At 40.1% G+C, this 25,057-nt stretch overlaps 1 protein-coding gene and 1 non-coding gene across 10 annotated transcripts; both read left to right on the forward strand.

Moving 5' to 3' along the window:
- Positions 1-412: 412 nt before the first annotated feature.
- Positions 413-24,378, forward strand: PABIR2 (PABIR family member 2). 9 transcript variants are annotated; one of them, XR_016391272.1, is made up of 11 exons: positions 419-1,443; positions 3,609-3,687; positions 7,789-7,845; positions 8,149-8,192; positions 8,277-8,331; positions 8,605-8,706; positions 9,040-9,125; positions 9,873-9,937; positions 12,610-12,706; positions 16,770-16,826; positions 21,349-21,442. XR_016391272.1 is itself a non-coding variant. In XM_022554274.3 (10 exons), the coding sequence occupies exons 1-10, from the start codon at positions 1,346-1,348 to the stop codon at positions 22,357-22,359; spliced, it is 747 nt and encodes a 248-aa protein (XP_022409982.1). In that variant the 5' UTR covers positions 413-1,345; the 3' UTR covers positions 22,360-24,374. The 9 variants fall into 9 exon arrangements, 8 of the variants coding, with proteins under 8 accessions (XP_022409982.1, XP_022409978.1, XP_022409980.1 ...); XM_022554274.3 differs by lacking the exons at positions 16,770-16,826; positions 21,349-21,442 and adding an exon at positions 22,290-24,374 and having other exon boundaries at positions 413-1,443; positions 9,043-9,125; positions 9,876-9,937; XM_022554270.3 differs by lacking the exon at positions 16,770-16,826 and having other exon boundaries at positions 415-1,443; positions 9,043-9,125; positions 9,876-9,937; positions 21,349-24,378.
- Positions 15,768-15,902, forward strand: LOC115803326 (small nucleolar RNA U109). The gene has a single exon (XR_004024008.1). It is a non-coding gene; the product is annotated as a small nucleolar RNA U109 (small nucleolar RNA).
- Positions 24,379-25,057: the final 679 nt, after the last annotated feature.

Genomic DNA, 25,057 nt, shown 5'->3' on the forward strand with positions numbered 1-25,057 from the left:
CCCCATTGCTTTTGTTTATTCACTTCCCTTTGCATCCCTAGTGCATCCAAATGGATGATCTGAAAAAGAAATCTGCCCCTCCAGACAGAGACCAACAAAGTCGAGGGATTTAAGAAACGAGTGAGGATCACAGAAGTCAGAGCATACGAATTGGGAGCGAAAAAACGTGGAAACCACGTGTTTCTTTTTCCCATGAATACTGGCCCAAACTCCTCCAGAAAGATGATGCTCCAGTATCTCCAAACGATTGGTCCTTTTCAAAATCGGGCGCCAGGGTCCCCGGGCCAATGCAGTCAAAAAAGGCTCCGGGCTCCCTGGAAACGCTCCTCCCCTTTGGAGGAAGTTTGCCGGGCGGGGCTCCCACGCATGCTCCGTGCCCGCGGGCCCATTGGCGCGGCCGCCGGGCGCGTGCGCAGGACCCGATGGGTCCCTGGACGCGGAAGACCTGGCCCGGCGGAGGTTCCCGCTTCTGAGGCGTGAGAGGCGGCAGGTTGTAGAATTTGGTCTTGGCCCCGAGGGGTTCCCCCGGGCCATTAGAACCCAAGACAGGAGAAGGAGGCACCGCGGCGGCGGCTGGTCGAACCCCCCACCTGTCCTCTAGGCAGGGAGGGGGGGCGAGGAGAGGAGAAGCACCGATCGCAGGGCTGAGGAGCCTCCGGACCGGGTCCCGGAGCATGGGGGACTGGACCGGGTCCCCGAGCATGGGGAGCTGGAGTCTCCGAGGCTGCCCGGCCGGGCCCTGCCCGACTGTCAGCTCCTCGGTGCTAGTGCTGCCCGGGCAGCTGGGGTGTCTGTAGCCCGGCCCCGCTTGAGGTCGTTGGCCAAAAGATAGCAGCATGAGTGCCGCCGCTGCCTAGTTTCCTCCCCGTCCTTCTCTGCTCCCTCCTTTCTCTCTCCTCTTCCCCATACTTCGTCCTTCTTCTTTCACTCCCCCCGCTCCTCTTTTCCCTCCACCCTACCCTCCTCCTTTCCCCCGGTCTTCTTTTCCCCCTTCTGTCCTCCTCCTTTTACCCTCTTTGTCTTCCTGCTTTTCCATCTATCCTTTTTCCCTCCCTCTTGCTCTTTTACCTCCTCCTTCCATCCCTCTCCTTCCTCGTTCCTCTTCCTTTATCCTGTCACCGTCCACCACGACCTCTCCGTCCTCCTCCCCTCCCTCATCCTCATCCTCCTTCCCTCCTCCTCCTCCTGCTTTTCTCCGCCCCCGCCCCCAAGCCTCCGCCCCTTAGCCCCCGCCCCCCAACTGCCAGTCCCCAGCAGCTCAGTCCTGCAGTGAGAGTCTTGGGAGTCCATAGCTAAGCACCAGGAGCTGAGCACTGTCCGCCGTGCCTGCCTGCAAGTCTCCGACATGGCTCAGGAGAAAATGGAGCTGGACTTGGAGTCTGACACATCTGATGGGGTCACCCTGAGGAGAGCCAACAGCGCTCCCCTGATCCAAGGGCTCAGGTGAGCACGGTTGGGGAGGATGGAGTGCAGGGTTCAGGGGCTCCTCGACCCCCTGCAAGCAGTCTTCCTTCCCTCAAGTGAGAGTTGGAGCTCATTTGGGTCCTCCATGCTGAGGGGGTGGGGACTTGTTTGCTTGACAGTAACTTGGGTCCCAAGGTGGAGTGAAAGTTTGACCCCAAACTCTGGGAAGTGTGGGGAAAATGGGGCCCTCTCTACCTGGGGCTCTGTTGGCCCACTGTAAAAGAAACTACAAGAAGCTTCTGGCTCTTCTAACAAGTTGCTTGCCCTGCCTAATTTACACCACTGAATGTCAGACTGAAGCCCCTGGAACTAGGATTGCAACTTGACACCTGCATCTAAGAGTTGCTATTTCTAAGCTTAGTTTAGGAACCCTGGCATTAACACAGGTTTACTTCAATAAATCACAGTTTATCTAATAACTTGTAATTAAATGGCATATTCATGTCCTATTAAGTGATTGGGATTTGTCATAATGTTTTCAGATCCTAGAACTGCCTGAAACGCATTCTGGTCAATAAAAAAAGAAGGGTGGCATGTCAGTGAAAGCACAGGTTTTCGAAAATAATCGAAAGAATTGACCCTTGAATTTTAGCGTAAGGTCTTGTGTTTTCATGTGAATTAAGTCACCAGAGGGTCTATTTTAAGGTAGACTCTTGTGGTAGTGAAGGTTAGGTTGGCAGACGTCTTGAGCCTATTACATTTCACTTTTTGTAAGTGGGCAATTCATCTTAGAGCCAATTCGTGAGACCCTGTAGAAATGGAATGACTCCAAAAAAGGGGGATGGGAGTAGAATTAGCCAAAAACACTAATCAGGCACAGTGAAGGCAAAGGAAGAGGTAATCCTTGTCTGTCAAACTGATTATAATATCTTTATTTTGGGGAAAAAGCAGATTCACCTTTTTTTTATATTTCAAAACTGAGGGAATGGTGGAGTGACTCTTTGCTTTTCTAATGCTGTCCTCAGCTCTACATTTATTTTTGACACTATAGGAATAAACTGGTCTTTTCTGGTTATCTTTTTGAATCTCATAAGCCAGCAATTGCTGGGGACTGGGGTGAGCCTGTTGACCTGCATTTAGACTGTTGTAGAAATAACATGCTGGGTTTTTTTGAATCATGATTTGAGTAATTATTTGAAAGGTAGCATGATGCGACAGAAGAAGGAGTGAGGCGACCAGGCCTAGTCCCAGTTTTCTCCCTAACTGGCTGTGATCAGGAATGAGTCACTTAGCCTTGTTGAGTCTCTGTTTTCTCATTTTAAATTTCAGAGAGCTGGATTAGGTGATCTCCATGGTCCCTTGAAGCCCAATCCAGTTCAGCCCTGAAAATCCTTCTTGACCTCTTGTCCTGGGCATGGCACTCTGCTAGGGACTGTAGGGATGACCAAAACACCTCTACCAAGGGGTTTAAACCACATGCACACTTTCCTTTAATAAAAAAGTCGGTGTCTCAAGAAACATCTGATTTCCCATTGTGCTCCCACCCAATGCAAAGGAGGGAATGATCGCATTAGGTTTGTGGAATGAAGAGGGGCTTTGTGGAGGGTCTGGCATTTTCGATGGGTGTTGAAGGAGAGGAAGGGTTTGGACAGATGGTGGTGGGAGGGAAGGCATTTGAGGCAGAAGGGGCAACAGTAGCAAGATTGCAGGTGTGCTGATGTAGTTGGACAGCAGGGTTCCAAAGTAGAACACATGTTTAGGGCAATAGTGGGAGATGTGCTGATAGGGCTCCCAGTGGACATCAGGGCTCCCCAGCCCTTCTCAAGTCACAGCACATGTAGAAAGCAGTAACAATTGCGGGTAGGTCCTCTGGGGTAAACAGATGAGGCTGCCAGTGTCTGGTGGTAACCGGTCTGGGGGCGTGAGTTCTGCCCAGAAGGAGCTGGAGACAACCAGTCTGGAGCTCCGCCCCATACCTCTCCTAGCCAGCCCCTAAGGCGGAGGAGATCAGTATCAGCCAACCTGTAATCCAAAGCACACCACTCTGGGAAGCTCTGAAGAAGAGGAGGACTGTGAGGAGGTGCTACATTGTATGAAATGAGGAGCCGTTGTCGATTTCACTGTTAGCCAGAGAGCTGGCGTTAATACAGTCGAAGGATATCTTATATGAGAAGACATTAATCATTTTCTTTTTTATCTTTCAGTGACCTTTCCCAGGTTTTTCAACCTTACATGTTTAGAACTCGGAGGAATAGTGCAACCATCATGAGCCGTCACAGCTTGGTAAGTATAGGAGTAAGTATCATTAGTAGTTGGGATCGGGGGAAGCACTTGCAAATGTAGTTCTTTCTTGAGATGATGTGCTCTGCACCATTGCTTACAAAAGAAACAGATGATATTACCTGTCTTGTTTACTGCTTATGCTATGGCTATTTTTAGCTTTTGGTGCAAAAAGGAAACCTGGTTAGAATTTTTTCTTGGCTGTGGGACTAGGTATTTTTAAACATTGTTCCTTGTTTTTTGTCACTACTTGCATATGGTAGTGAGGTAAGTCAGGATTAACTTCTAATTATAACTGAGAACAGTGGTCTTTATTTGTCCTAGGATGCAAAAATCATGTATATGGTAGCAGAGTGTTTATTTTTGTTGGACAGTGCTATCCATTCAAAGTAAAGTCTATTTGAAAATGCTTGGATTTGTATTCCAATAGAGGTGCTGATGGTGACTGGTCTACATAGCCAGAGCCATCAGGGAACAATTTTTTAGTTGGTTGGTTGTGTTGGGAGAAATTATGTTGAGGTTTTTACATAGTAGCCCTTCACATGTGGAGCCCACTTATCCGGTAATTGCAGTGCCCTGGAAGATATGAGATGTAAGCAGATAGACCTCTAAATGGCTGAACCAGATTTCCATAGACTGTGCACAAAGGTTCATCAGTTTATTTATAGGAGGGGCTCTCTGACCTCTGAATCATCTAAAATTTACGCACAGTTATAATAAGCTTCCAACCCAGTAGTGTGTGAGAAGCAGCAAATCAGAAGAGGTACATTTGGGTTAAAGGTTTATTAGCAGCAAGGGAGGAGAGGGGAAAACTGAAAAGCGGACAGAGGTTCTTACAAAATCAGCCCGTGGGTTGGTCTTAGGGCTGAGAGCCTGTTAATAGACCCTGAGGGTGTCACGGGTGTTGAACTGTAAAATAATTGATGTTCCTACAGATACCTGGGTCATTAACCTTTCCTTAAATTATAGTAATACCTACACTCATATGGTATTCTACATGTTACAGAGTACTTTCACACATTTAATTCTCATAGCAACCTCTGTGAAGTAGGCAGGGCAAAAGATGTTTTTCCCAGTTAAAAGAGGCAACAGCTAAGACTCAGCCGATCTAAGTAACTTGCTCCGAATCACACAGTTAGTAAGTGGCAGAGCTGGGATTAGAATAGAGATCTTCCAGTGCCATTCTGTTTGGTCAAATCTGTTTAAGAAATGGGGGTGGGGAATATAACACTTTTAAGAAAGATTTCCAGCTGAAGTGGCTACAGATACTTCAAGGGGGAAATGGTAGCTCTCTGGAGATTTCGTTTACTGCCCCTTCTTCCCTGAGCATACTAGAACATAGAACTACTCGTTTTTGCTGTATATGTGAAAAATGTTTCTATATGTTCTTCAGCCGTGTTCTGATCTCAACAGCATAGCAAAGAAGGGAAAATGATTTTGCCCCTCTGAACTTCACTTGGCTCTTTTCTAAGATGTGAAGATTCTTATCAACTCTGGCGGGGTGCATCTCTCATTAATAGTCTTTCTTCTGGCTCTACTAAAATGCACGCAGACTGAAATGGAAAGGGCTGGTGGGGGGGAGGATGGGGCTGAGAAAGAGATGTGCAGAACTAGGACCTTCATTATTAACTGATTAGATAGAAAGGCAGGAGAAGAGGACTGCAGTGACTGAGATTTTGTTTCTTGGTGACCAGGGGTAAAAGTGTTGCCTTTATTCTGGGTAGAGAAATGAGAGGAATTGGTCGTTTGAAGGGAAAAACAATAACATTCTTTCCAGGCATGTTGGGTTCAAGGTGCCAGTGGCCCCGTGCTGTTCTCCAAAGCAATATTCAGAAATCTTCTCAGAAACGACAATCGTCCTGCCTCACCCCCTTTCACTTTCAGCAGATGACCCTTCTCACTTCTCAGAGAAGGCAGACACCTCTCTTCCATAACCGGCAGCTTTCTTCTCCTGGAAGCGTCTTTCCCTTCACATGGGGTGCTTTCTGCTAATGGTTGGGAATTTGTCGGACTCCCCTGTGCCTTTGCTTAGTCTGTCGTCTCTGCTCTATCTTGTGTCCTCACAGTCTCTTCCTTGCTGGCTCTTTCCCTCCCACCTTCTTCTCCCGGCTCACACATCTCATATCTGGAAGACAAGCTTCTCTTCTTTTTCATACGTCTGTCTTTCCCTTTTTCCCTTCCCCTCTCCGAGCTTTTTCAAAGTTTAATCCACACTCAACTGCCTCTGACTCCTTGCCAACAATTCAGCCAGTTTATAATCTCACTACATCTACCACAACTCCATTTAAAAACCATGCTGCTAAAGTCCCCAGTGTCAGGGGCCTCTGTTCTGGTCCCATTTAAGCCCTTTGCTCTAATTTCACACCATTAACTGGCGCCTCCTTGAGGTTCTTGGCTTTTTGCTCAGCCCATCCATTGCTCTTGTTGCTGGTACTGGACACAGCTCTGCTGTTCTCTGTCCCTCTTGCGGGTCTACTCTCCAGTTCTGTCTCAAATTGACGAGTTGTGGGTGATATAGATGTACCATCTAAGCTTGTGGCTTTCTCCACAGTCAGCTTCTGGCAATCCATACTTTGGCTTTCCTGATTATTTCGTTGCCTTTGGGGTTTCTTTTGTTCCCTGACTGACATGTTCATGCTCTCTGCCACAGTATCCTGATGGAGTCTTTCCTGCCTTATTTACTTGCCTAGTAGCTTAGCATTTTTCAAATGACCTTATCAAGAGTTCACCAGCAAACATATATTACTTTCATAATGGAAAAAAATACTTTTGGAAAGGAATTTACTGGTAAAGTTTTTCTTGTTTCAAAGCCTAGGAGAGGAAGAAGTAAAAGAAAGGGGTGGGAAATGAAGGGATCTCTTTTGAGGTAAAATCTTATTTTAGTGGATAACTTTAAAAAAATTTCACCAGAATTAGCTTTTGCCTAAAAACCTTAGAGCAGTTTATCATCACCATTTATACCGCTCACTACATGAGTATTTTTTAAAGTTTGAATAGGATAGGGTCTCTTGTAGCAGGATAATTGTCATATTTGGTTTTATAGTATTACAGATTCATTTTCATTTCATCATGGAATAAATAGCAGTTGTTTACATTATGGCTATAGACTCTCCCCCCCGCCAACCAGCAACTGAGTAAGATGTTGATATAAATTGTACCTTACATTTCATGATCAGATTATGATGATTTTGAAGGAACACAATTTGGCCCCCAAGTCATTTCATCTTTGCGTTATTAAAACATGATCTAAGGGAAAGCAACAGTTATCTTAAAAATGCACCTTGCCTCTACATTGATTTTTTTCTGAACTAGTAAGCTTTGTGGTGATAGCATTAGTGATCAAATTTTAGAATTGACTTAGATCACGCAAGTAAAATCTCCTTATTGCAGTTTTAAAGTGTTTTCGATAAACATTAATCATAGACAATATATTATATTGGGCTTATTTGCTTGTCTTCCTCTGTCAGTGCATTGGTAATAAAAATGAATAGAATCAGTGTTTTTGCTTTCCCTTCGTATAGAGTTCCTTATTTTAGATAAGTGGGGTAATGGCTATTTCTAAGACCTGGAGTCTTTTTTTACATAAACGTACACGGCTCTGCATTCATTTTGGGAAAAATGTTAAAGTCAGTGCCTGTCTAGTGACAGATGGTGCTTTGAGGTTGGACACCTGGTGTACTTTCTAAAGACTGAATGTACTCGTGGGTCATTTCAAATAGGATAAAATGTTGAAACATTAGTTGCTGAATGGCTCTCAGTTTACTTACCTTTGCCTGCTTAGGAGAGGAAGACTAAAGCATTGTTTTCCAACCAGGAAATGCACAATTACTTGCTTCTTGGCTTTTGCCAGAGATGAAGGTTTTCAAGGGTTAAAATTATAATCAGTCATAATTCTTGTAACCAAATTTCTTTATCAATTACATTGTGATCAAAAAAAACCCTGAATGTACTGCCTCTCTAGTGCATTAATGTTCAGTGATTTAAAGAACTCGATTTCTAAGAAGAATATGAAAAATTATCTAGGAAGAGGTTGTACACTGGCACTGACAGCAGGCCGCTGCTTTGTGATTCAGAAAATAGTAAATGTTTACTTCTTCTTTCCAGTTGCTGTCACCCTCACCTAATCGGATTCCTAGCAGCAGACTGCTTCAAATCAAAAGGGTAAATTTTACTTACTGGCTCAGATCTGTAATTTTCTGCATTTTACATTTTGATTTTATTTTCATTTTGCAGATTTAGATATTAAAAATGAGTCAGGCTGCCACTCTGGTTGGTTGTGGACAGGTTCAAATTCTTCTGAGTGGGCAGATAAAATACAGATGTGGCACAGGTGACAGTCTTAAAATGTCAGTCCCGGTGTACTGTGATGATGTCAAATGAGGCAGAAAAGTCCTTTTCATTTTCTTTGAAATAGAGAACTGTGTGGATAAATTTTATGTTTTCAGCACATGTTTGCCTTTGCAGGAGGAAGGCATGGATATGATGAACAGAGAAACTGCACATGAAAGGTTAGTGCCTCACAAGAACAGGGTGTGGGCAAAGGTATGTCTTGTTTACGAGCACTAATGGCCATTCATTTTTGTCTGTTTTAGAGAAGTGCAAACTGCAATGCAGATAAGCCAATCATGGGATGAGAGCTTGAGCCTGGTAAAGCTTTCACATATCTGCTTGTTTTTTATTTTCTAGAACCTGCTGTATTGTTCACTGGCTTCATTCATTTTTTTCATTTACCTCTTGCCCTCCTGTTTCCACATTTGAATTCAGTGTTTTTGATCTCTGCTTTCCCACCAGAATATGAGATTGCAACTTTTTAGAGTCTATACATTTCTGCTCTAAAAATGTAGGCCTATTTGTGTAGTAAAGAAGAACTGTGATGTGTTGAGTTGTGAATTATGAGGAAATAACACTTTCTATTTACAGAGTGATAGTGATTTTGACAAGCCAGAGAAATTATATTCTCCTAAAAGGATTGACTTCACTCCGGTTTCTCCAGCACCATCACCCACCAGAGGATTTGGAAAGGTAGGTTCATTGACAAGATATTAACTCTCTTTCACACACTGACCTGTTTACTCTCTAAAATACACACACACACACACACACACACACACACACACACCACCTCAATTTTGATGAATTCAATGACTGGAAGGAAAATTAATAAAAGTCTATAGTAGTAATTTGAAAAAAATCTATCAATCTATCCATCTGTCTATCTATCTATCTATGTATTCTCTCATAAACGTGTATGAGAGACAGACAGGTAAGCAATCCTAAGGATGCTGTTGTTGTCATTTTGATAAGAACCTTTTGAAAACTGGAGCACTAGAGGTATTTTAATATGTTTTTCCCTAGCAGTGTTTTTCACCATCCTTACAAATGTTTGTGAGCAGCAGCGGGCTACCACCAAGTCCCGTTCCTAGTCCAAGACGCTTTTCCAGGTAAGTAAACCTGCTTTTTAAATGTGGTTGAAAGGCTGTTCATTAAATTTGTCTCTTTGGTGAACTTTTCCCCCAACATTTTATTATGGAAATTTTCAAACAGCAAAACTGAAAGAATTTCATAGTGAACATCCATATACCTACCACCTATATATTCTACCATTAACATTTTACCATATTTATTTTTTTGAGACTTATGCCAGTTTATGTTCAGAGGGGACACACACACTTGAAAATATATTCTTTATAAGGATAAGGAAAAAAAATTTTTTTAATTGTAGACCAGTCAAAATCCCAAACAACTTATTAATAAGGTTTATCTTTTTTTTTTTAAAGTGTTGTGGATATTTTGTCTTAGAAAACGAGTTTTTTTTTTTTCTGTATGCGGGCATCTTACTGTTGTGGCCTCTCCCGTTGCGGAGCACAGGCTCCAGACGTGCAGGCTCAGCGGCCATGGCTCACAGGCCCAGCCGCTCCATGGCATGCGGGATCTTCCCGGACCGGGGCACGAACCCGTATCCCCTGCATCGGCAGGTGGACTCTCAACCACTGCACCACCAGGGAAGCCCAGAAAACGAGTTTTTAAAATAGCTTAAAATGCCATGTTATTCCAGATTGTCATATGCCAGGTCAGATCATGTACTCAACCTACAACACAGACGTTGTCCATTTCTCCCTATGTATCCGTCAATTTTATTGATTTGCCAAAAGTACTTCAATGTCATCCTGTTTGTTTATTCTTTAAAGCAGGAGAAGCCAGAGTCCAGTCAAGTGCATTAGGCCCAGTGTTCTTGGTCCTCTTAAAAGAAAAGGTATGTGTCATCCCCCTTCTGCTATTAAACATAGTCCAGCTTGAGTTACAAATTAGCATTTGTGTCTGAAATGAGTTCAAGGCATGACTCCTTTCTTCTAAAGAAATAATGAAATATTCTTTCCAATGTATGCTTTACTGATTCTAAATTCTGGGAATTAGTTATTTGATACTGTCTATATTTTTTTATACTTCATAACTGAATCTTATTCAGATATTCATAATATCAATATATATTCCAGAAATTTTGCCTCTCAGTGATCTGAATATAAAAGAGATGTAAGTTGATACATTGCAGAAATATGTGTTAATGTCATAGCAAATAAGTCCATACACATGCTGTATGCTCAAATATAAGTCACCACCAAATGATGCCTCCCATTTGAGTCTCTATAGGGTTTTTGATATGATAGGGTACTCTTTTTTGTGTGTGTGGTTTATAAGAAATACACTTTATTTTTTTTAAATTAATGTTTTTATTGAAGTAGAGTTGATTTACAATGCTGTGCCAATCTCTGCTGTACAGCAAAGTGACTCAGTTATACACAGACATTCTTTTTTTCATATTCTTCTCCATTATGATTTATCCCAGGATAATGAATATAGTTCCTTGTGCTATCCAGTAGGACCTTGTTGTTTATCCATTCTATGTGTAATAGTTTGCATCTACTAACCCCAAACTCCCAAGGGGTGCTCTCTTAATTACCTTATTTTAAACCACAAAGCACTGAACGAAAATGATCTCACTCAGTGCTAGTTTTAGATGCTTATAGAGGGCACCCAATGGAGTCTATTAAAAAAAAGGCAAAGAAATTTAACACGGGTTTAGTCATTATTCCTGGGGATATGACCACATGATTACAAGTGTTGGATGTCATTTTAAATGAGAGTTTTAATGATCATTTTAAAAAAGCAATTCAGTAAGTGGTTTTTTTTGTGCAGATCACCTCTGGAGCTAGTAAACAAATCAACTCTTCTAATGTTAGGTAAACAGATACTTGCAGCTTCGGCGAAGACTTTCCAGTGGTATAGCATCATACACAGATTCAAAAAGTGCTATATTTCAGACAACTTAAAATTAAAGATGGTGTGCTGTGGGGAATAGATGCTGATACAGTGACAATATTTGTATTTAGTGAATAAATTTTATTTTATAAACTAATAGTCTTTTTCCTTAATGCTGCAAGGAATTATTTACAATCCGAAGAACCTTCTCAGGAGCTATTATGTGAAAATAAAACTTGGAAATTAAAGCTAGTATAGTTATTAGTATTAATTTTAAATATGTTGTAGGAAGTTGATGGAATGTAATATGGTTGTTCAGTTTCAAAGCTATTCCAAAATATACCAGCAGATGGAGGGATTCCTTGCTAAAAAACGGCTAAAGTCTTTTGCTAATGAGGTGTTGAAAGCCCGGCAGCAGCTTTGAAAAGCCGCCTGTTAAAGCATGGAAAAAAGCAAATGAAAACATAACCTTTCTTGAATTGCAGTAATTTTCAGAATAGCTCCAGAGGAAAGATAATATGAATTAATTAATAATATGGGGAAAAATGAATGTTGTATTTGTTCTTCCTTGATCTTTTTCCATCATAAGAATCTTGTAGAGGTTTAAGTTCGTGGTTGCTCATTTCTTAATGGAGTGTAGATAGGCCCATGAATTAAATTGTCTTTAACATTCAGTTTTAAAGCTCAGATAAAGAGCTTTGAAACCAAGGTATGTGCATGTTTTAAATCATAGCTTATTTGGAAAGGGGCTTTTCTGTCTAATTTAGGGTTGTTAGTCTGTGCACTCCCAGTGGCAAAATGTTAAGCATTATTTCTTCTGATGCAAAGTTTTTCCATTCCCAGTTCTGAGAAAATCTGTAGGATTGAAGTAGCCAGTACAACATCAATTTTGTGAATTAATTAATAATTGCTTTCAGTTACAGATGTGCTTTCAAACTTATATTTTCTAATCTTCATTTTCACTAAGTAGCCTAAAGCAACCTTTGATTTATATGCTCTTTATCAGACTGCATGCCTTTGAATCCATTTGACTTCAACTCAGGAAATGTTCTGACATTAAAATATATAAAATCAAGAGTCTTTACTAATCATCTAGCATAAATTATTATTCACCGTGAGCTTCAGCTCTTGGGGGATACTTTATTTCTGCTGTAGTTATTAGTCTTGATTCATTTTGCCTAATGCAATCAGTGTTCTACTTTTCTATTAAAGAACCTGACTATATGGGCAGCAGACTACATACAATAAATGAGAAGGTATTTTTAGGGCTGCTGACTTTTTTTTTTTGCGGTACATGGGCCTCTCACTGTTGTGGCCTCTCCCGTTGCGGAGCACAGGCTCCGGACGCGCAGGCTCAGCGGCCATGGCTCATGGGCCTAGCCGCTCCGCGGCATGTGGGATCTTCCCGGACCGGGGCACGAACCCGTGTCCCCTGCATCGGCAGGCGGACTCTCAACCACTGCGCCACCAGGGAAGCCCCGGCTGCTGACTTTTTAGTTGAGTTTATGTGGCAGTATATTTCTTCTACATTAAAGCACATGGGAAAATAGCTTTCAAGTAACAGTTTGAAGTATTCCGATCTTTGGTTAAACAAAGATCACCCCATTTTAGCAGCAAGCCTGTATCTGTAAAATTGCTTTATGGTAGCATCATCTCTTTCTGTTTTAGGTGAAATGGAGACCGAAAGCCAGCCCAAGAGGCTCTTCCAAGGCACTACCACTATGCTGTCTCCGGAGGCTGCACAATTGTCTGATCTTAGTTCATGGTAAAAAATGAAATAAAATCCAAAGGATACTAGGGAATGATGTATTTGAAAAGAACCGCAGCAAAAGTATATTGGGATCATTTAAAACATATTCAGCTTTTTATCCATGCTCCCTAGAGGTGAAATCTCCATGGAGATGTAGACAGTGTGAGAAACCAGATTGTTTGAAAGTCACCAGGACTTCCTTTGGAAGTGCGTGTATCTTTTTGGCACCTTCACCTTCATGCCTAGCTCCTGTTAGGCCAGCCTCTCAGTAGGTGCTAATAGTGTGGGAGAGTGTCAACAGCTGGATGGCATGAGAAGGAGCTTCTGGGTTGCCCTGGGTAATATGCCTTGATTGTAGCTGCTCTGCCTGCATTTTGTATTATATCCTTTTAACTTACCAGAGAACACCAGCATTCTCTTAAGCATGGCATTTTCTAAATAGCACTATCTGTTGTTATAAAATCTTTTTGAAAATTTTGGGGTGTTTCGTCACAATAGTAACTAAGGTTTCGTTTAAATAGTAACACTTGCAGATTCCTGTGGTCTGTTCACATAACTTTTTTTTAGTCTTTTAGTCTTACTCATCCGAGTTTAGATGTCTAACTTAAGGCCCTTTCATGTTTTTGTGCGAAAGTTAACTTCTTTTCCTGTACCCAAATTTGAGTACTTGGATGAGTTGAGTACTTGGATGCCAACATACTTATAGGAAGGAAGAGAAAGGGATAATAGCAGTGGCCAGGTGATATTTTGAAATCTTTCAGTACGTTTCAGTCAACTTACTGAGCACCCATGTTCTGGATGCAATTGTGTAGTGCCTTGCAGAACTTTTTGTTCCCTGAATTTTATGGCTAAGGTTCTTTTTTTTTTTTTTTTTTTTAAGAACCCCAGAGGGCGTTCACTTTAAAATAAAAAAGATGGTGCTCTCTAAATGGAAGAATCCTGTAAGCCACTTATAAGTTATACAGACTGACGATTCCTTCTTTCCAAATCACTTATTCATTTTTTTTCCAAGGTAACCTCTACTTCTAGTTGACCCAAGAAGTCACAGATTATTCTAGCTCATTAGACTCGTTGATCAGTACCATTCTAACCTTGGAACAGATGCCTTTTAGATGGTTCTGGCTATTTTCAGCCCCACACTCTCTCTTCTCTCTCATCCCTGTCTGTCCTTGTTAGCTCAATGTGCTAAATTTGGTACAGAATGTCTTTCCAGGTATGTAGATGATTGCAAAGAGAAAACTTCTAAAGCTTGTCAAGAGGACTAGTGGGTGAAACTCTATACTGAGTGGAAACTGCATATCACTTTTATGGTAAAGTGTGTTTTAATATAGGCACATGACATTATAAATAGATTTCCTTACGCAGTTACTAACCAAGTAACCAAGTTCATGTTAAATGATATGAAAGCATTCGCCAAGCTAAACACATACAGGGTGAGGTGATTTTTTTTTTAAATATTGCTGTAGGCTGACTGTGCTTGACGCTATGAAACAGGTTCACACTAATAAGTAAGGAAGGACAGAGAATATATGGCATTTACCAAGGGCCCTCTCCCCTTGTTCAGACGTTTACTCCTCTGAGCAGCACAACCTAAGCTGTCTGTGATGGTAGCTGTTGTGAGGCTTCTGTTTTTTTTTTTTGGCCATGCCACATGGCTTGCAGAATCTCAGTTCCCTGACCAGGGGTTGAACCCAGGCCACGGCAGTGAAAGCCCGGAATTCTACCCACTAGGCCACCAGGGAACTCCCATGAGGCTTCTATTTCTATTGCCACCACCTCCATTCTCCGTAGACATGTGACTGGCTGTGGGAGCCCTGGGAACATCAACATTGGGGATGAAGGGCACTTCTGATCTGTAAACACAAAAAGTGTCGCCTCACACTGGAGAGATTGGCTTTATTCGTGGCTGCTCATAGAGTGCTAACAAGCCAACATATGGCTCAAGTAATATATTAAAAAGAAACTTATTACTCAAAATTCACAAAACTCAGTATCAAAGATATTTAGGTGATTAAACTTTCAAGCGATGTTTTTAGTAAGTTTGGAGCATCTGGACTTCTGAGGCTGTTAAAGCTGACAATCGCAATAAGACACTTGGAACACCTTGTGTACTAAGATTGCTGACATTTATGTCTTACAATTAACAGAATTTAAATATGAGTTATTCATGATACGTAAAATTGGATTCTGCTTTTGCAGAAACTTTTTTTCCTATCTCTTAAAAGCAGCTTCGTTGATCAGAGATCCATATTCTTAGAAATGGGGACAGAGACAGGAGCTACCTGTTGCCAAGGATAACAATCTACTCGATAACTAAGGAAACCATTTTTATACATTTTAGGGAGAGAAAAGGTATCAGATCATCAGTAGGTATTATCTCATCATTTCAATCATTATAGTTTGTTCCCTGCCCCACTCCATAAAGAAGAGATGGGTTTTAAAACTTTAAAGTTTATATACTAGATAATGATCTTTAAAAGCTTGCATCTTTGAAGTATAAATTATCAATAAATGTGAAGTTTGAGTATTGACCCATATGGAGTTTGTGACCGGTGTGCCAACTGCTATGCAAAGGAATAGTAGGCCTCCTTTTCATAAACCTATTTCTTTTTTTTTTTTTTTAGTGATTGAATCTTTTTTGTTTGTTTGTTTATTTTATTTATTTATTTTTGGCTTTGTTGGGTCTTCATTGCTGTGCGCTGGCTTTCTCCAGTTGTGGCGAGCGGGGGCTACTCTTCATTGTGGTGCACGGGCTTCTCATCGCGGCGACCTCTCTTGTTGCAGAGCACGGGCTCTAGGCACGCGGGCTCTAGAGCACAGGCCCAGTAGTTTTGGCGCACGGGCTTAGTTGCTCCACGGCTTGTGGGATCCTCCTGGACCAGGGCTCGAACACGTGCCACCAGGGAAGCCCTATAAACCTATTTTTTACTAAGAATTCTTTTTTTTGCCAAGCAAATCTGGGGACCTTTGTTAACCACAAGGTAGGAATTACGTCATTCTGCATTTAGTCCTTATGAACATCAGGAGTTTGACCATAGCTCGGAAGTATACCTTTACATGGCGCTTTCATTCTTTTCTTCATGCTGGGAACTCTTGTTCTGCTCCTCATTCTTTTAGGAATAAGGCTATCTGTGGCATATAAAATAAAGGAGTTTTCAGGGCTGCTAGCCATGTAGTGAAGATTAAGTGATAGTCTATTTCTCCTACAGAAAAGGAAAAAGTCTTCCATGAAATTTCCTGCCCAGTGCCTTAGTGTTAACAGGACTGCTGACTTAACCTTTATGGTTTTATTTTAACATTTTACACTAGATTTATCTTAGTGATTTTTAACATTTTTTTTAATGTATGTGTCACGGCAAGAAAATTTTATCATGAGTATGTTACATGTACAAAGAATAAGGTAATCATTATTTATTATGACAGAAATGTTCACATATACTTGAAGATGTTTATGTGAGCAGCTTAGACTTCTGTGCTGATACTTTTTTTTCTGGTGATTAAAGAGTAGTATTTTTAATTAAAATTTTTTTCTTCCAGTTTTACTGAGTATAGTTGACATACAGCACTGTATAAGTTCAAGGTGTGCAGCATAATGATGTGACTCACGTACGTCATGAAATGACGGCCACAATAAGTTTAGTGAACGTCCATCATCTCATGTAGATACCAAATTAAAGAAATAGAAAAAGAGTTTTTTCCTTGTGATGAGACCTCTTAGGATTTGACTTTCTTAACAACTTTCATTTATAACATATAGCCATGTTCATTATCTTGATCATGTTGTACGTTACATCCCTATGTTCTGATACTTCAAAACTCCTATCCCCAAAGTGACAGTGGAACTGATCATATTTAACTATGTGATCTTAAAAACCTAGAGGTTATACAGCAAGATAATGCTGGGTCTTCGTAAGGTAAGATAGTAGAGAGTAGAGAACAAACCCTATGGACCAGTTTAACCCACACCAAGGGGTAGGGGTATGCCCTGTAGTCTTACCTTATACTAAAATCTGTGCTGGGACTGATAGGGCTGTGGCTGATTTCTAACGCATTTACCTGCCTGGCATTTATCTGATAGAACCCAATTTACTGACTGGACAAGGCACAAGAGTGGCTCCACCAGATGCGTGATAGCGTGAGTCACACTGGACAACCTAATTTTGTTGTTACTTTATCACTGAATGTTTTAATGATTCCCTTATACTTTCTCCCTTAGTTTTTTTAGACAGAGGGCACTACTTTAGCTGTCATAAGTATTTTTGGTGGTGTGGTTCAAATACTGCCTCAATTGGTATAGTCAGTGGCTGAAATGAATTAGTTTACTTTTGTTTCACGTACTCCTGTGTCCAATTTGAATTGTCTAGGTCCTTTGCTTTCCTGCCGTTGTTTGGCTTTGGGCCACTAGTCTAAGGCTCATTAGCACCTCCATCAGAGCTTAAACTAGGAAAGGAAAAAAGAGAGAAACTTAAATTGGACCACGCTTTGTTGCTTTTAGAAGCCCTGGTAGAAGGTTTAATAGCAGACACAGTGAAAATCACTTTTGTACAGTGATCTCTCTGGAATTACAAAATCACGTTAAGTCTTGCTTGTGGGTATATTAACAGTGGGTAATTTGTGACCTGTAGTCACTGCTTCTAGGACCAAGCATAGTAGTGCCAGATTAATTAGAACAGAAACTAGATTTTAGTTTAGTGAAAATACCTGGTTAAAGGTTTACCAGGCTCTGAATTTAAATTGCACTGGAGACTAAATGCAAGTATGCTATTTTTCTGTCAATGAAACACAATTATATATGTTTACAGTTAATAATTGAGAAGAAATTCTTGAAAAAAATATATTCTTGAAAAAACACATGAAGTGAAATGTTCAGACTCATTTTTTTTCTTGGTAACTTCCCCATTAGCTTATTTCTTTAAGGTAATCAACAGCATTAGACGACAGATTTCATGGCGAGTCACGTTCTATGTTTTTGAATGAATACAGGATTCACCTAAGCAAGCAGGTTTTATGGCAAATGGAATCTTTTAACCCAGGGCTCACCATAAGTCTGGTTGGAATAAGAAAGTATTTATATTCAGATTATCTGTTTGGTGGCCAAATTTTAATCTAAGCCTGTTTCTTCCTGCCAAGTAGCAGAGAGCGTGTCCTTCGGCTTCCCAGCCAATACGTGCTTTAGGAAAGTAAATTCATTTTAGTATTAGTCTAGGCAAAATGCTGCAGGAGGAAAATCACATATGTTCCAAAGGCAAATATAAAGGTCTTTTGATTTTCCAACGTCTTAGATAATTTGTGCAACTTTCTTTCAGTACTTTGAATAATTCATATTTTAGACCCATTTTGCCATTTGGTTGAAAAAATACCAGAGCCAGCTAAATTTTCCAAACTTCTTACTTAAAAGTGGTATTATTAATGATGCATTTGACAGCAGAAAGTATAGAGTAGGAGGATTGGGAAATATACTGTTGCCATTTTTATTGGGTTGGCCAAAATATTCCTTCGGTTTTTAAGTAAAACTAAAAGACACATTTTTCATTTTCACCAAGAATATTATTGAACAACGTATTCACTGTTTTGTTCCACTACCTTCTGCCATTTTTCAGGCAACTTCATAATTTCATTTACCCAAAACTTTTTATCTTTTTGTGCAAAGCACTGTTCCAGGTGCCTTTTACAGTCTTCCAGGAAATTGAAATTTTTTCCATTAAGAGAATTTTGTAAAGACAGAAATCAATGGAACTCCGAAGGTGCAATGTCTGGTGAATACGGCGGATGAATCAGAACTTCCCAGCCAAGCTGTAACAGTTTTTACCTGGTCGTCAAAGAAACATGCAGTCCTGCGTTATCCTGATGGAAGATGATGCGTTTTCTGTTGACTGATTCTGGACGCTTTTTGTCAAGTGCTGCTTTCAGTTGGTCTAATTGGGAGCGGTACTTGTTGGAATTAATCGTTTGGTTTTCCAGAAGGAGCTGATGATAGAGGACTCCCTTCCAATCCCACCATATGCACACCATCACGTTCTTTGGATGGAGACTGGCCTTTGAAGTGGTTGGTGGTGGTTCATTTCGCTCGCCCCATGATCTCTTCTGTTCCACATTATTGTACAGTACCCACTTTTCATTGCCCGACACAATTTGTTTTAAAAACAGAACATTTAAATAGAGAATCGCATGCAGAAATACTGGTTTTTTGGTGTTTTTTTTTTTTTTTTTTTTTTTTGCTTAACTTACGTGGAACCCAAACATCAAAGTGATGAATGTAACCAAGCTGGTGCAAATGATTTTCAACGCTTGATTTGGATATTTTGAGTACATCGGCTATCTCCTGCGTGGTATAACATTAATTGTTCTCAATTAACGTCTCGATTTGATCACTATCAACGTCAACTGGTCTACCCGACTGTGGAGCATTGGCCAGCGAGAAATCTCCAGCACAAAACTTTGCAAACCACTTTTGACACATTTGATCCGTCACAGCACCTTCTCTATACACTGCACAATCTTTTTTGTGTGTGTTTCAGTTGTGTTTTTAACCTTTCTTGACATAATAAAGCATAATATGCCGAAAATGTTGCTATTTTCTTCCATCTTCAATATTAAAATGGCTACACAAAAATTCACCAATTTTGATATTTTTTAAATGCACGCTGATACGACAGCTGTCACAACACAGTCTAACAAAATTGTTTCGAATGAAGTTAAAGATGACTAAGCGCTACTGTTGCCATCTTATGGGAAAAAACGAACGAACCTTTTGGCCAACCCGATATTTTTACTTTTCCAAAGCCTATTTGTATTCTGTTTCCATCTGAAAACAATCCACAGGCAAAAGAAAGAAATGACATTTTGAAGAAATATAAGAGTAGAGAAGCTGGGTCGGGGGAAGTTACATTTTATTAAGGGTGGTACAGAGCCCAGAAACTTCCAAATGTATCATAGGTTGCTTAACAGTGGAAATATATTAACTTGGAAATTCATAAAAACGATAATATTAAAGACATAATATTGAGTTTCAGGGCAGTTTAGACCAGGATGAGCTTTTGCAAAGGAGCTAGTGATCAAACTTAAACTAGAACCTATATTTGCTGATTCACAAGTCCTTCTCCAATTCTATGCTTTGTTTCCTTTTCAAAAATAAAAAAGTGTGTCTGTGTAGATCCTAAAACTACCTGACTCCCTCACCAGCTTTCTCTCATCATGTTCTCCTTGCTCCCTGTGCTATAGCCATACTAGCCTGGTTTTGGCTCCTAGAAATAACCTTGCTTCTTCCCCAGCTTTACCCAGTTAAGGCCTACTCATCTTTCAGACAACTGCTCAAATATCACTTTGGGGGAGGCTTGTTCCTCCGTATTCCTCCAAATTAGATCAGGTCACCCATGTTATATACTCTCAGAGTCCCTTATATCTTTACTGCTTTGATCACAAATTATAATTATATATTTATTAGCATGATTATATAACTGTCTGTCTCCTGTACTATACTGTAAATTAGATGAGGGCAGGGATCATGTCTGTCTTATATACCATTGTATTTCTAATAGCTGGCGTACATTCTGCACTTGGCAGGTACTCAGTAAATATTAGAAGAAATGTAATGACTGAATGAGTGAATTCGGGCCAAATATACAGCACAGAGCTTACACGTTGTATTGATGGGTATCGTAGCCAGGAAGGCAGCCTCATGTCACATTGTGAAGGCTGCCAATTGTGAACGCTAAAGTCTGTAGCCAGATTCATGAGGCAGGCTGGCTTGATTGTTGGGAGCCCTGGGAGCCTGGGCTGGATGGGTCAGGTATCCCCAGGCTGGGTTCTAGAGGCTCTTGATGACCAGATCAGGAGTCTTAGTGGAAGGACAGGAGCACAAGCCAATTCTCAGGATTCAAGAGGCAAATGGGCTGTGAGGGTATTGGGTCTGTGGATATAGAGCATTCCTATTAGAAGCTTGACTGGAAGTTAACTGAAGGGATCAAAGAAACAAGTCTTTTAGAAATAGGAGGGAGACCTTTGAGTTTTGAAAGCAATAGGAAAGGAAATAGTCTAAGAAATTCATAAAATGAGAAGAACATAAAAGGCAAATAATGGAGGAAATTAGAAAAAAATGTGTATTTGAGTCGAAGGGCTCTTGGGAGTGGGGAAGTGATAAAATCTAGAGCAGTTGAAAGACTGTTCTGGAATGGAAGGACCATGAAGCAGTATACTTGCTAGAATACTTCCGACAGTCCAGGGTACCTCAACGAGTAACCACTCCTCTTACTCGAAGGCTGAAGGTAAGAAGAGAAGTATAAAAATAAAAACAATTTTTTAAAGAAGAGAAATACAAGGGTAGAAATCGCTTGAGCGGAAGGTAGGGGAACTCCCTCACGGAAACCATGACATGTCAAGAGGAACACTTCCTGGTATGTTGGACCTTCTGGTGCCTCTAGGAGAGCACCCAAATGATACAGAACCTTGCGTGTCTTAACTTGGGATTTCTCTGACATTGTCCTCTCCCAGGTATCTGAATATAGTACATTCTCTAGTTTTGCTGTTGCTTTTATGCTTTTTATGATTTACCAATGCTGTACTGATCCGTGAGTTCTTGAAACCATGTCATTGCATGTTATGTTTGCCTTTACCCTGATAGATGCATCTGCTTATAATTCTTTTTGCTTTGTCCTCAGTTCAGATATTTTGGATGGCAGTAGTAGCCGCAGTGGCTTGTCCTCAGACTCACTGGCTAAAGGCAGCACAACCGCAGAGGCTCCAGTAGCATGCTCCAATTCATGCTCTCCGTTCATCTTGATGGATGATCTCTCACCCAAGTGACTTACCCATTTCTGATTCAGTGTTCTAACTGCTGTTTCCTGCAGAAAACATTCAGGGAGGAACACAGGGAACTTTGATCCATAATGAGGATTAAAGTGTTACTGATCTAAACCATTTTGATGCCGTTCTTTTTTGGCACTTCTCTAAAGTTTGATTTTATGAGTGTAGTAACCTTACTTAGGTCTCTTTTGGCTGATCTCATTTTGAACTAGTAATGAATCTCAAATACTCATTTTTGATTGCTTAGAGTACATATATATATATTTTTTTTCTCAGTGCTTCAAAGAGCACGTATTTTAGAGTCTATACATTTAAGGAAAGCGCTAATATGTATTTTCAACAATGGTTCTTTTTCCCAGCAGTGTCATGACAGCTAGAGTTGATCAGAAATTCTCTTGCTTGAGAGATTTTTGTTGTTGTTGTTCTCTGTTGACTATATAAGTCTCAAATCTCTTTATCTCACAATATTAGATGCGTTGCTTTTGATATAAATTTTTATTTTTCTGCATCAGCTTAAAGTACATTATTTTGTTTCCCTTTCCTGTTTGAGCCGCTTCCTTGCCATTTCTCACAAAGGGGAAAAAACATGTCGTTGCTTTCATTACTGTGCATATTGCTTCTTTGCTGTTGGAGTGTAGGATGCAAGGATTGATTTTAGTGCTGAGAATGTAAACGGACTTAACAGGATGCCGGGATTAGTCACCACAGCTTCTTATGACTAAGCTACCCCAGTTGATATTGTTCTCCTCAAACCTGTTGCCCTAAGGAATATATAAAATATTGTTAATGTTTCTAGGTGGTGTTATCAAGGAGAAGAAATTCCTGCCTTGACCAGATGTGTGGAGCATCTACAAATGAATGAATAATGTTATTTACACACAAACCACTGTGTAGAAAAGTGTACACGGAGCTTGACAGCTTGTCTTGGGTGGTGTAATGAGGCCTGAGGGGCCTTGGGGTTCAGTGTCATGCTGTAAAGATGTATATCATAAGGTAGGATAGAAAACGGGCTTTATGTGTCTGATTGCCACATACCGTTTTGATTGCTGCTTCTTTCTGATTACTTTTTTGTCATTGGAGTTGTTTGTTTTGTTGTGTGGTGAGTGGTGTTGTCAACTGTATTTTGGTTATTGTGTTGCCCCCAGAATCAGAGTCCAGTTCTTATACATGCTGCCTTATGGGAAGCGCAGTTTAATATCTATGAGGAAGCTTTTAGGAGCTGCCAAAGTCAATGTCATTGTGCATTCTGCTTTTAAGAAGCTGTTTGAGCTGTCAACAGTGTACATGATAGTAAGTCTGCGGTACCATAAGTTATTTAACATTTAAAAGAGGAAAATCCCGATAGAGCTATTTTAAAAACCTGAGTGTAATCTATTGCCGTGTTATTTATTATTTAAAACTGTGTGCAAAATGTCTGTTGTGATAGATCTCTTTTAATGTTCAGACATCGTGGTTGGATTGTCTGTATTTAACATGCAAATTTGCCTGCTAGGACCATAATATTCCATTTTTAAATGAATGTAAGAAATGAAAACTACTGCATTTGTGTCTTTTGAAGGCAAAGGTCGTTGAATTTTAAAGGAAGATGATGTGCTTTGAGGGTACCCACAGACTAGTAATACTGTAGGGCTTGAAGGGAAACCTGTTCTCTCTGAATTATAAGAGAGCATCACTTAGCTTGCAGTAAGTAGTTCTGTTGTAGCATCAGCTGTGTTGTTTATTTTAAATTGTGATAACTGCCATAATGGCCATTAGAGGCTTTATTTCTCATATTGGCTTTCACCTGTGCAAAGTCCATAATCCTTCAAACCTAACATGAATGTATATACTATGAAGATTGTTCTCAGTATGTCATTTTAAAGAAAAATTACATCAGTGGTATGCAGTGTATTTATTCTGTTTGTGAAAGAACCATGTTAAAAGTCTCTGCCTATATAATACTGAGAGATGGTCTTCTCCTATAGGGTATTTATCCACCAGCTCTCTACTGTCTTCTTTGCCTTAAAGGGACACTTTTGGCCATCATTTTTTGGCTCTAATTTAGGACTCTTAAGACATAACCTTTAGAATATAATGATATTTAAATTTATTTTTGAAATTCAGCGGTGGGGTAGAATTGGGACAGGAAAATGCAGTTGTTCCTCTGTTATGAGAACTAGGAGGCAAGGTAACTGACTTTACTGTTTAAGCCAAGGTTCATTTTTATTGTTTAAAGTGACTAGAAAGTTAAGTTTGTGCAGGGGTTGTTTCGGATTACATAAAAGATAGAGATGCTAACCTTCAGGTGAGCTTTGTTGACAGTACTCCTTTATTTTTATATAAAGTCTAATATTTGAAAAGTGATCATTATAAAGTAAAATTCTCTCTTCCTATTCTAATATGATATCATATTTCAGGCTTCTATTTGAAAACAAGTATAAGAGATGATATGATAAGAAAATTTACTAGATGCTCTTTTTGCTTGACTGACATATAATCACTGTGTTTCATGATAACTGCTTTTGGAATAATAATAAGTTTTGTGAACTGCTGACCTTGTGTATATCTTAGAATGCAAACTTAATAAAGTGTGTACACATGCATAAAATTCTGTAAAATTTTTAAGCCTATCCATATCCCAGTATTGCATTCTCTGTGTCTAATTGCAGTCAAGTTTTGAATAAAAGGATATGGGGAACACAAAAGAACTGATAGCTGTTTTGAAGTTTGGGTTGTTTCCCAAAACAAAGAGAAACCTCTCCACATAATCCGTCAAAATTTCAAGAGCATTTTGTAGAATTTGACAATTTACAAGGTTCTTGCCAAGGCTACACATATTTCTTACTTGTTTTGGATTTATTGTATCTTGTGTTTTTTTTTTTACATATTCATAAGACTCTAAATTGTTTTTGGAGCAAGGTGGCGGGGGTGGGTAGACAGGCAAAAAATAAAAGCCTTTCATGCATGACTCAGGCTTTAAACACTCACTTTTCTTTTCAGTATTTAAAAAATACATGAACTATTTTATTTCACACTTAGAGAAAAGTTGCAAGAATAGCCCAAAGAACTCCCATATATTTTTCACCCAGGTTCCTCAGTTGTTGATATTTAACCACATTAGTTTTACCATCCCTCCCACTCGCTTGTATGTATGTATGTGTCTGTGTATATTTGTATGTGTGTGTCACATTTTTTCTGAACCATCTGAGAATAAGATACAGACATGATAACCCATTACTCTTAAGTGCTTCAGTGTAAATTTCCTAAAGACAAGGGCATTTCTACATGACCACATTGCAGCTATCAAAATCAGGAAATTAACCTTGATACAAAACTATCCCACCTAGTGCACAGACCCCATTCATATTTTGCCTGTGGTGCCAATAAGGCTCTTTTAGCAAGAGGGAAAAAAATTTCCTTCCGGCCCAGGATTCCATCCAGGATTATGTGTTACACTTACTCATTATGTGTCTTTAGTCTCCCTCAACCTGGAAATCCCCCAGTCTTTCCTTGTCTTTTGTGATCCTCATAGTTTTGAGAAGTACTAGCCAGTTATTTTGAAAAATGCCCTTCAATTTAGATTGA

Source organism: Delphinapterus leucas, chromosome X, assembly GCF_059928025.1.
Source record: "Delphinapterus leucas isolate spDelLeu-1000000601 "Yukka" chromosome X, BTC_Dleu_Yukka2, whole genome shotgun sequence".
Taxonomy (NCBI): Eukaryota; Metazoa; Chordata; class Mammalia; order Artiodactyla; family Monodontidae; genus Delphinapterus; species Delphinapterus leucas.